The following is a 12,799-nucleotide window of genomic DNA, read 5'->3' on the forward strand; positions in this document are numbered from 1 at the left end:
ATTAAAGTTCTGTAAACTTACTTTAAAAGTTGCTGATAAATTTAAAGGTTTTTCATAATGATCCCCTTTTCAGAATGATAAATATACTTGTCAAGAACAGCAGAGAACTAGCCAGCTTTGATGAGCAGTGTGTTGCCACAGATCTGGGTAATACTGTGTTAGAAGAGATGCTTAATCAATATTTTCCCTCAGTTTTCACAGTGGAGGACACTAGTACCACCCCAATAGTAACAGGTAGTGCAGAGGATATAGAGAAGGAGGAACTTAGAACAATCACCATCACTAGAGAAAAAGTACTGGGCAAACTATTGGGATTAAAGGGTGACAAGGCCCCAGGACCTGATGGCCTAAATCCCAGGGTCTTAAAGGAAGTGGCAGTGGAGATAGTGGATGCATTGGCTATAATATTCCAAAATTCCCTGGATTCTGGAAAGGTTCCAGTGGATTGGAAAAATGCTAATATAACGCCCTTATTCAAAAAGTGGGGGGGAGGCAGAAAGTAGGAAACTATAGACCAGTTAGTTTAATGTCTGTTGTTGGGAAATTATTGGAATCCATTATTAAGGAAGTAGTAATGGGGCATTTGGAAAGTCAAAAAGCAATCCATCAGAGTCAGCATGGTTTTATGAAGAGTAAATCGTGTTTGTCTAATTTGCTAGAATTCTTTGAAGATGTGACAAGCAAAGTCGATAATGGGGATCCCGTAACTGTAGTAAATCTGGACTTCCAGAAGGCCTTTGATAAGGTGCCACACAAAAGATTAATATACAAGATAAGTTCACACAGAGTTAGGGGTAATATATTGGCTTGGATAGAGGATTGGCTAACCAACAGAAAGCAGAGAGTAGGGATTAATAGGTCTTTTTCTGGATGGCAAGCTGTAACTAGTGGGGTGCCACAGGGTTTAATCCTTGGTCCCCAACTATTTACAATCTATATTAATGACTTGGATTCAGGGATAGAAGGTACCATAGCTAAATTTGCAGATGACACCAAAATAGGTGGGAAAGTAAGTTGCAATGAAGAAGTAAGAAATTTACAAATGGATTTGGACAGGTTAGGTGAATGGGCTAAAATTTGGCAGATGGAGTTTAACGTGGATAAGTGTGAGGTTATCCATTTTGGTCGGAAGAATAAAAGGGCGACTTATTATTTAAGTGGAGAGAAACTTCAGAATACTTCAGTGCAGAGGGATCTGGGTGTCCTTGTGCATGAATTGCTGAAAGCTAGTATGCAGGTACAGCAGGTAATAAGGAAGGCAAATGGAATTTTGGCATTTATTGCTAAAGGAGTAGAGTATAAAAATAGGGAAGTGTTGTTGCATCTGTACAAGGCATTGGTGAGACTGCACCTGGAGTACTGTGCACAGTTTTGGTCCCCTTACTTGAGGAAGGATGTAGTTGCACTGGAGGCGGTTCAGAGGAGGTTCACTAGATTGATTCCAGAGATGCGGGGCTTGTCCTATGAGGAGAGATTGAGCAGTTTATGCCTATACTCGTTAGAGTTTAGAAGGATGAGAGGAGATCTAATTGAGGTATATAAGATGCTAAAGGGGATAGACAAAGTAGACGTGGAGTGGATGTTTCCTCTTGTGGGGCATTCTAGAACGAGAGGCCATAGTTTTAGGCTAAGGGGTGGTAGATTTAAATCAGTGATGAGGAGGGATTACTTTTCTCAAAGGGTCGTGAATCTGTGGAATTCACTACCTCAGAGCGCAGTGGATGCCAGGACGCTGAATAAATTTAAGGAGGAGATAGACAGATTTTTAATTAGTAATGGGTTGAAAGGTCATGGGGAGAGGGCAAGAAATTGGAGTTGAGGCCGAAATGAGATCAGTCATGATCGTAATGAATCATGGGGCAGGCTCGAGGGGCTGAATTGCCTACTCCTGCTCCTAGTTCTTATGCTCCTATGTTGTAAGAGGGATTACCAAGTCTGGATTACCAAGGGTTGGATTTTTTAATTTCAAATTGGACCCTAACTGCTGAATTGATTCATCCTTTGGAAATATACTGCATATCTGTTATGGTTGTTAACTATATTTAACATTTTGTATTGATTTCATGCTACAGTTGAAAATTAAGTGAAGAATATTGTAAGAATATTCTGTAATAGTACTAAGAAACATCAAAGTTCAGAACTATTCCACTTTTGACCTAGTAGTACTGTCTGCATTGCTTCCCAATTTTAGAAATAACTTTAGTACAGTCCCACAGAATTGTAAACCATTTAACATGGTAGTGATGTGATTTGAAAATAAATTGTGTCAAAATGACAACTGTTTCACAATTTCTTCTGGTTATAGTCAGTTTTATGAATGATTTATGCGTGTAGTGTTATTCTTGTGTAAATCGGGAATGTGCTTTTGGAAAGTTATTTCCAAATTTAAACTTATTCAAGTTACAAGCTTTTATGTCACTAAAGAGTGTGCAGGGTCTAAATTCAACATTATTGTGCCTGATTTTGGCATGCAACAATAACTAATTTAGCAGGGCAGAAGCTCATGTCCAATCTGTATGGCTTTTTGAGCTAATGCTAAATTGGTCAGGACCCCTTTTTGGGCAGCTGTAGCAGATACCTCAAAGCAGTGTTCAGGTTCCTGTGTCCATTTCCAACATGGATACTTAAATTTTGCAAGCTCTGGCCAATATTTCTAGGACTTCAGTTGCCTCATCACCTATCCTAAAATGTCCTCCTTAGTGGAGTGATCCTCCTGATGCCTTTAACAACTACAGATCGCTGCTTCCCCACCTCTCACCCCATCCCTTTAAACTTGCCTTGACACTGGTTGAAATTGGTTAGGCTCTGAAAGGTAAGTCGTGTCAGAGCATCCATTGGTGCCCACAGCCCACACCAAAATTACAATGATGAGGCTCAAATACAAATTTAGGAGGTTCTTGGGCCTGTGCATTCTGGCACGCTATCACTGCACACTGCTGGAATTGCACATGGCTTTGGGTGCTAACTAACTTAGGCCACTGTCTATCGATTAAATGAATGTTAGTCTTTTTTTTTCTTAATATTAGATGGTGTTGCTATCAAGTCCCCATTGCAGTCTGTTGACTTTCTGGAAGATTTCAATTCTGTTCTCAACCAAAGATTCACAGCAACCACTGATGAATGTATGGACTGTTCAGGTAAGATGTTCATTCATTTTGTTCGTTGAGGATTTGCTATTTCAACAAGGGTATTTTTGACAGTGATTGCAATTAATTTTTTTCTCAGAATTCCCAGAATCCATATTTATAGTTACAAAATTCTAGCACCCTATTAGATTTCCTGTTTAATCAGTTCCTGATTCAGTCCAACTAGAGGCTTCCAATCCACAACTAACAGCCACAGTCTTGCACAATCCAACCATTTTTAAAACAATAACTCGCTTTTACATAGTGCATTAATGTAGATAAGTGTCACTTCGCGAAGGTGCAAGGGAAATTTGACATCAAACAGCTAAACAGGGAAAGATTAGGAAGTGGTGACCAAATGAGAGAGACCTTAGAAGCAGGTCTTATTGTGGGCCTTGAATGAGATGGAATATCAAAGGGGTATATGAAGGAATTTCCAGAGTTTGAGGCTCAGGTGGATGAAGGTACATTCTTTAACAGCGCGCTGAAGAGAGGCGATATACAAGATGTTGGGTACAGTTGAGTAGAGATTATGGTAGTGGGGTTGTGGGAGATTGAGGAAGGTACAAGAAGCCAGTGTAAGTGAATGTTGGGGGAGGGAAACTTGGTAATGAACAGGATATGGGCAGCAAGGTTTGGGTGCACTGACATTTGAGGATGGTACACTGGAGTTTGGCCAAGAATATTGGAGTAAACAAGGCTGATGAGTGACCACAGTATGAATTGAGATTTCATCAGCAGATAAACTGAGATAGTGCATAAGCAGACAATATTATAAAGGTGCCATAGGCAGCATTTGGGACAAAGTGAATATGGGGTCAGAACTCAAATCTGGGACAAATGGGATGCCAAGATTGCAAACAGCCTACTTTGGTCTGCAATAGCAGCAGTCAGTTGAAATTGGTGGCAAAGGTATGGTAAGCTAAATTGGATAGCCTCCGAAAATAGGCTCAGGAATCACAGTATACGATTAACCCACGCCTGATGAATTAAATGCAGGCAGAACTCTAGTTTTGTACATGAGTTAAAGCTAGTCTGCAACACTTAAAGGGGAGGCTTTTGTAGCTGAATCAGGTGCTGGCAGCTATGCAGGAAGTGTGTGTGACCGGGAAAGCAGCGAAGAATGACACAATGCGGGAGACAGCATGCTCCAAGGTTTTTGGATGCTGCACTGGAGTCCTTAGTGGAGGCAATGGAGATAAGAGAGATGACCTGTATCCACAGGAGTCCAGAGACTCTTCAAACACACTCGGAAGACAGTGGGAACATCAAATAGTCAAGCCCCAAGGACCTGGATGCTGTGCCACAAGAAGTTCAGTGGTCTCACACGAGTAGTCAAAGTCAGTGAATGCATCTTCAAATGCCATATCCTACCAACTGCCACAAGAAGTTCAGTGGTCTCACACGAGTCGTCAAGTTCAGTGAATGCATCTTCAAATGCCATATCCTACCAACTGCATCACTCGTCTCCCACTCTTTAATTCACACATCACTCACCTACCAACAATTTCTATCAGTCACCTATCAACAATCTCCATCAGTCAAGACTGATACCTAACTCCATCACAGTCTCACTCATTTAGCATTGCTGCAAGCCTCAGGCTCACATTACAAAGCTTGTTCAGACTTCTGGCTATTCAATCGTGACAGCCACATCAGCCAAACAGATTGCATAACACTCATTGAAATACATCCCTATCTCTTACAGGACAAGATGGTGCACAACCAGAAACAATCGGAGCTAATTGGAGGGGCACAAGTGTGCCCTAATCCCAATGGGGGAGACAATGCTTGCCATTACTGGATTGGCAATTGCTGAGACTCTAGCCAGCAGCAGGGCTCAATCAATGATGATGATGGCATCTCCAAACCTAATCCTCCTTCGCGTAATCCACTTCTTCCTCATCCCACATTTCTTCTGACTTACAAACTATAGTAGGTGTAAGCATGCACCTCTTTATTTCTCCCAGTTCCCTCAGCACAGCCCTAGCCTTGTGCCTTTCTTCTTTCAGACACCCAGGAATGCAGCCTGGACAGGTAGTGGAAAAATAACAAGAGGTAGTAATGATGACACACAGTCATTCGACTCTACACTCTCAGTCACCAGTTCAGATACTGACATTGCATATAATTTAGAACATAGAATAGAGATGAGATCTGCGTGTGGTGAGACACCAGACATGGGTTGCCTGCAGCCAGTACTGGGGGCAAGGACATCGCAGGCATTATTTAATATTGTTATATTATCTTGCCAGAAGGTAAGGTCTTACACTAGTTCTGTTGCAGAGGACTCGGGTGAAGACTTTGATGAGGCAGGGTGCGGAAGACTGATGGCTGTACACAATGAAATGAGTGGTGCATTGGGAAGCTTGCCAGGAAGCCTGCATACAACGTCAAGGAGCTATAAGGAGTCTGCCACCAACTTAACACAGGACTTTGCACAGAACTTGGAGCCCGTTTGTCCAGCATGGAACTGGTGGCTAACTCCAGGAGCACACTTGTGGGTCCACCCATGATGCAACGCCCCCTGGCTGATGCCTCAGCTCCCATTGCAGCTTCCACCAGAAATCTGCTGCAGTGCAAACTCTCACTACTCTTTTGCAAGCTGATCTTGCTGCCATGAAGGCTGAAACTGCTCCTATCATGGTTGCTGATCCAGCTTTCAAATGGGCTTGTAGAGTGTCACAGCAGTCCAGCAATGTGTCCTCCAACAGATTTCTGAGACACCACCCCAAGGAAATAGCAATGGCTACCTCAGGAAGACAAGATTTGTGCTCCCACCTTTGCTACTCCATCAGTGTCCTTGCTGTTGTCTGTCAGCCAGCTAGCCCATTCTGCTGGTGCCATTGCCATGATGGTACAGTCTGAAGCTGGGTCTTATTGGCCTAAAGTTAGTGAAGGTTGTCCTCCAAAACCACCTGCAGTCTCGTCCACTGAAATTTCTATCACCTACGTTGCAGCCACTGGGGTAGTGCTGTGTTGGAGCACTAGGACAGGCAAAGGCACACAGAAGACTGCACTAATGGAATGCACAACTTAGTGACATAGCATCTTCACAGTTAAGACATTTAGCCCCTTGAACCTGTTTTGCAATTCAGTGAGCTCATAGCTGATCTGTGACCTAACTCCACTTAATTGGTCTTTGCCCCATATCCCTTGATGCTATTGATTTACAAAAAGCGATCAGCCTCAGATTTAAAATTAACAATTGATCTAGCATCAGTTGCCTTTGCAGAAGAGAATTCCAGACTTTTACCATGCGTTGTGTAGAAATGTTCCCTAATTTCAATTAGGAAAGTCTGGCTTTAATTTTAGACATTGCCCCCTAGTCCAAGCATGAAATCGCAGGGACAGGTTTCCCTCCGGGTTTCCACCAACCCCGACTTCCCAGCAATTTTACACTGGGGCGGAAAGACCTCGGATGGGAAGCCCACCCTTCCCCAATTGAGGCCCTCAAGTGGCCAATAATTGGTCATTTAAGGGCTGTCTCTTGTCTAGCCTCAATTTTTAGGCTGACAGGAGAATTGAACGTCCATGGGGTAGGCCGGAGATAATCCAAGTTAGATCTGGAGCGACAGGGGGAGGGGGATCAGGCAGTGGTGTTGGCAGGGGGCGACTCCATCAGAAACCCCTTTCTGACTGCCGCCTCCAACCCCTCACCAAGGCTCGGTGACCTCCAGACCTCCCTCCCCCCACCCCGAGCCTCCCACCCAGGACTCTGATCGATCTCTTGCGACCCCTCAGGCCTTTCCTATCCACCCTGCAATGGGACCCTTGCACTTAACTTTTCTTCTGCTTCCTAAACTCCTGGTGCAGTTCTTCTTCGGTCCACTGCTGTTGCTGCAGGAAGTGGAGAGCTGCCAGCCAATCAGATTGGCTGGTAGCTTTCTGAGGCGGGATCTCCTCCTGAGCGAGGGGCAGAAGTCCCCCCTAATGCCAATCAACACTCATTAGAGCATAAATTAGCAGCAGGGCAGTGGAGCAGCTGGAGCCGGCAGGGATGTGTTCCCCGCCTACTTTTCGGATAGCAGGAGGCAAGCCCCTGCCATCTGAAAAATGCTGGCCCGTTATTTATCTTGGAGCTGTAAACCATCGGGGTCCTCGTATTTGTAACTGTTTAGTTATTTTCTTTCCTATTATTTTGCCCGAATAAATTATGGTGAATCCCTGTCCCTGATTCAATATTAGTTTCTTTAATATATCCAGAATGCTGACCTCTTTACTTTCAATACAAGGTGATAAGTTTACATTTGTATGCAATGTGGCATGATTTCATTGATAAATTTATTTTGAAATGTTTATTTTGTGGTGGCTATCATTGCGGCTAAGATGACGCTGTGATGATCAGTGATAGAGAAGGGGAGGAATCTGGAACTGCTGATAAATGGGGAATTGAATTTTCTTTTTATTCATTCACGGGATGTGGACTTCGCTGCTGGGCCAGCATTTATTGCCCATCCCTAGTTGCCCTTGAGAAGGAGGTGAGCTGCAGTCCATGTGGTGTAGGTACACCCACAGTGCTGTTAGGCAGGGAGTTCCAGGATTTTGACCCAGCTACAGTGAAGGAACGGCGATATATTTCCAAGTCAGGATGGTGAGTGACTTGGAGGGGAACATCCAGGTGGTGGTGTTCCCAGCTATCTGCTGCCCTTGTCCTTCTAGGTGGTAGTGGGTTTGGAAGGTGCTGTCGAAGGAGCTTTGGTGAATTCCTGCAGTGCATCTTATAGATGGTACACACTGCTGCTACTGTGCGTTGGTGGTGGAGGGAGTGAATGTTTGTAGATGTGGTGCCAATCAAGCAGACTGCTTTGTCCTGGATGGTGTCCAGTTTCTTCAGTGTTGTAGGAGCTGCACTCTCTCCAGGCAAGTGGGGAGTATTCCGTCGCATTCCTGACTTGTGCCTTGTAGATGGTGGACAGGTTTTGGGGAGTCAGGAGATAAGTTACTCGTCACAGGATTCCTAGCCTCTGATCTGCTTTTGGAGCCATAGTATTTATATGGCTAGCCTGGCTCAGTACCTGGTCAATGGTAACTTCCAGGATGTTGATAGTGGGGGATTCAGCGATGCTCATGCCACTGAATGTCAAGGGGTGATGGTTAGATTCTCTCTTGTTGGAGATGGTAATTTCCTGGCACTTGTGTGGTGAGAATGTTACTGGCCACTTGTCAGCCCAAGCCTAGATATTGTCCAGGTCTTGCTGCATTTGGGTTTGGACTGCTTCAGTATCTAAGGAGCCACAAATGGTACTGAACATTGTGCAATCATCAGCGAATATCCCCACTTCTGACCTTATGAAGGAAGGAAGGTCATTGTTGAAGCAGCTGAAGGCTGGACCTAGGGCACTACCCTGAGGAACTCCTGCAGTGATGCCCTGGAACTGAGGTGATTGACTTCCAACAACCATCTTCCTTTGTGCTAGGTATGACTCCAACCAGTGGAGAGTTTTCCCCCTGATTCACATTGACTCCAGTTTTGCTAGGGCTCCTTGATGCCCCACTCGATCAAATGCTGCCTTGGTGTCAAAGGCAGTCACTCTCACCTTACTATTGGAGTTCAGTTGTTTTGTCCATGTTTGAACCAAGGCTGTAATGAGGTCAAGAGCTGAATGGCCCTGACGGAACCCAAACTGGGCATCAATGAGCAGGTTATTGCTAAGCAAGTGCTGCTTGATAGCACTGTTGAAGACCCCTTCCATTACTTTACTGATGATCGAGAGTAGACTGATGGGGCAATAGTTGGTCGGGTTGGATTTGTCCTGCTTTTTGTGTACAGGACATACCTATGCAATTTTCCACATGGCCGGGTAGAAGCCAGTGTTGTAGCTGTACTGGAACAGCTTGGCTAGGGGCGCGGCAAATTCTGGAGCACAGGTCTTCAGTACTATCGCTGGAATATTGTCAGGGCCCATTGCCTTTGCAGTATCCAGTGCCTTCAGCTGTTTTTTGATATCATATGGAGTGAATCGAATTGGCTGAAGACTGGCATCGGTGATGGTGGGGACCTCCAGACGAGGCCGAGATGGATCCTCCACTCGGCACTTCTGGCTGAAGATTGTAGCGAATGCTTCAGCCATATCTTTTGCAGTGCTGGGCTCCTCCATCATTGAGGATGGGGATATTTGTGGTGCCTTTTCCTCCAGTGAGTGTTTAATCGTCCACCACCTTTCACGAGTGGATATGGCAGGACTGCAGAGCTTAGATCTGATCCATTGGTTGTGGGATTGCTTAGCTCTGTCTATCACTTGCTGCTTATGCTGTTTGGCATGCATGTAGTCCTGTTTTATAGCTTCACCAGGTTGACACCTCATTTTTAGGAATGCCTGGTACTGCTCCTGGCATGCCCTCCTGCACTCTTCATTAAATCAGAGTTGATCCCCTGGCTTGATGGTAATGGTAGAGTGGGTGATATGTCCGGCTATGAGGTTACAGATTGTGTTTGAGTCCAATTCTGCTGCTGCTGATGGGCCACAGCGCCTCATGGATGCCTAGTCTTGAGTTGTTAGATCTGTTCGAAATCTATCCCATTTAGCACGGTGGTAGTGCCACAAAACACAATGGAGGTATCCTCAATGTGAAGGCTGGACTTCGCCTCCACAATGACTGTGCGGTGGTCACTCCTACCGATACTGTCATGGACAGATCCATCTGCGGCAGGCAGGTTGCTGAGGATGAGATAAAGCATATTTTTCCCCCTTGTTAGTTCCCTCACCACCTGCCGCAGACCCAGTCTAGTAGCTATGCCCTTTAGGACTTGGCTAGCTCGGTCAGTAATGGTGCTACCTAGCCACTCTCGGTGATGGACATTGAAGTCCTCCACCTGGAGCACATTCTGCACCCTTGCCATGCTCAGTGCCTCCTCCAAGTGATGTTCAACATTGAGGAGCGTTGATTCATCAGCTGAGGGAGGGCATTCAACAGGGGTAATCAGCAGGAGGTTTCCTTGCCCATGTTTGACCTGATGCCATGAGAGTTCATGGGGTCCAGAGTCGATGTTGAGGACTCCCAGGGCAACTCCCTACTGATTGTCTACCACTGTGCCACCACCTCTGCTGGGCCTGTCCTGCCGGTGGGACAGGACATACCCAGGGATGGTGATGGTGTTGTCTGGGACATTATCTGTAAGGTATGGTTCCATGAGGATGACTATGTCAGGCTGTTGCTTGATTAGTCTGTGAGACAGCTCTCCCAATTTTGGCACTAGCCCCCAGTAAGGAGGACTTTGCAGGGTCGATAGGGCTGCGATTACCATTGTAATATAAAAGCAAAATACTGCGGATGCTGGAAATCTGAAACAAAAACAAAAATAGCTGGAAAAACTCAGCAGGCCTGACAGCATCTCCAAAGAGGAATACAGTTAATGTTTCGAGTCCACATGACTCTTCGATTACCATTGTCGTTTCCAGTGCCTAGGTCGATGCCAGGTGGTCTGTCCATATTCATTCCTTTTTTGTGTCTTTGTAGCAATTTGTTACAACTGAGTGGCTTGCTAGGCCATTTCAGAGGGCATTTAAGAGTCAATCACATTGCTGTGGGTCTGGAGTCATATGTAGGCCAGACCAGGTAAGGACAACAGATTTCCTTCCCTAAAGGACATTTGTGGTTACTGGTATCATACTTGAAGTAGTTTTTCACCTACATCCTGGACAGAGAGCTGCTTCTAGTTTGGTGCCTTCCCCCTCTTTGCTTTTGCTTCCTCTTCCTCCAGAGCTGGTTGTCGGTGTTTTAGTAGTGGAGAGGAAATGTGATTGGAAGCTCATCTCAGGATCAAATCAGATGCTGAGGTTGCGAATGGTCTTATTCAGCTTTAGACACTGACCAGCGAGAGGGACGGAGTCAGTGTCTAGAGAATGGAATTTATCACAGGGGCCAAAGACAATGACTTTGATCTACCCACTATTTAGTTGGAGAAAATCCAGGACTCAACGTTGAACAAGCAGCATAACAAACTAGGGACATGGAGGGTTTGAGAGAGGCAGTGGTGCGGTACATAAAGTCAGCGCACATGTTAAATTTGGCAAGGGTTTCCTTCCTATATATTTGTCTGCAAGGTGCACAAGAGTAGGCTAGCATAATTCACCTGTTAATGTCCCCACAGTGACACTTATCAGGGATCTTAGAAATACTTAGCAAAACTAGGCTTTCATAGAAATGATAGGCATCATTTTCACTTTATAATAAGATATATTTAATAAATGTATACTTAAGTATGGCAAATTTTATTGGCCAAATCAATCAGATTACCTACTTTATTTTCTTAGAAAAGAAAGTGATTTTTAATTTTTGTCAATTTTTTAAAAAATCTTTTAAATGCTCCCTAACCATGAACCACTCTTACTGATGGAAGGATGCGCAAATCTGTACTCCCAGGAGGAATTACTTCCATTTATCCCCCTCTCCCTTTCACTCATCATGTTCCCTAATGGCTGAGTCGGGATACAAAATTTGCTGTGGCAAATCACATGTCTTACCATTCCATAGCATTGCTTTGCCAGGATTTCTTTTTACAAATGTATACAGTTTTCTGCAATATTGCTGTTATTTATGCAGATATCAAGACAGAAAAGTGAATAATTTCCGGTTAGCTTTGGAAGGCTTTCCCACGGCCTTCTGCCATTACTATTATTAAAATAGGTTGATGAATCACTTTATGGCTTTTTTGCATCCTGTTTGCAGGCAGTTCAGGGTTCTTTTTCCAGACAGCTGGAACCAGCTGAGACAGCCATGCTGTTCTCTTTCCTGGTGCATGCGTATCTAATTAAGTTAATCAGAGCCTCTTAACATTTGGCTTACATTAAGTTCTAAATGTGAATGTGCTAGATGGCAATGGTTTGGTGACTTTAATGCTTTGTTATATTAGCTCTTCTAAATTGAATATTTCTTATTGCAGCACTTTGCTTTCAGCAGGATTATAATATTGTATATCTACTGCCCTTGAGTAGAAATGGTGTCAAAGACAGGCTCAAGTTTTTTTTTGGAGGTGGGGTGGGGGGCAAGTGGAATAAAACACAACTTGAAAGATTTTAGTAAGTAATTTTTTACGACGTGTTCACTGTATCTGCATTTTTAAAGATTTATACAGCTTATATTTGTTTTTGTTTCTATATTACCAGGGATAGGGAAATCACCACCAAGTTACAGATATTTGAGCTTTCCATCCTGGAAGCATATAAGGTTGTTGAAAGAAATCAAAAATAACCAAATTCAAGCTACAAATGACCAGATCACTGGGAAGTAAGGGCAGAATCATCCCAGATTTGCATTAAGTGCAGTAGCGGGCTGGCCGCAATGGCGGCTTTTCACGCCATATCGTCCCAAACCTGCCACATTAATTATGCATTCCTGGGATACATGTCATTTCGATGGCGGCTGGGCTCCAGTTCACCTGCCACGCCATCACCATGCCATTTCATCACGCCAGGCACCACATTTAAAGTATAGCTGCGCTCAGTGCTTCCAGCCCAGGACAGCAGCAAAGAAGACATGGCCCTGAAAGGCAAGGAGACTGCAGCTCTCGAGCACCTTTTGGACGCCGTGGGGGCCCGCTGTGGTGTCCTCTACCCTGGCTCTGGCCACAGGAAGGGCAGTAACATTACCACTCCAGCTTGGTAGGTGATGGCAGTGCTGATCAGTGCCAATGTTGCACAGAAGAGGTTGGCCATCCAATGCAGATAGAG

The 12,799-nt window shown here is 44.6% G+C and overlaps 1 protein-coding gene across 3 annotated transcripts in view; it reads left to right on the forward strand.

Annotated features, from left to right (window-relative positions):
- The window catches only part of acox3 (acyl-CoA oxidase 3, pristanoyl), a 216,671-nt gene that overhangs the window by 98,604 nt on the left and 105,268 nt on the right, over nucleotides 1-12,799 (forward strand). For all 3 annotated transcript variants that reach the window (XM_078542581.1, XM_078542599.1, XM_078542590.1), the window contains exon 13: nucleotides 3,027-3,137. In XM_078542581.1, the coding sequence (XP_078398707.1) occupies nucleotides 3,027-3,137 (111 nt within the window). The remainder of the gene's footprint in view (nucleotides 1-3,026; nucleotides 3,138-12,799) is intronic.

The sequence above is a fragment of the Cetorhinus maximus genome, chromosome 1 (assembly GCF_964194155.1).
Source record: "Cetorhinus maximus chromosome 1, sCetMax3.hap1.1, whole genome shotgun sequence".
Lineage (NCBI taxonomy): Eukaryota > Metazoa > Chordata > Chondrichthyes > Lamniformes > Cetorhinidae > Cetorhinus > Cetorhinus maximus.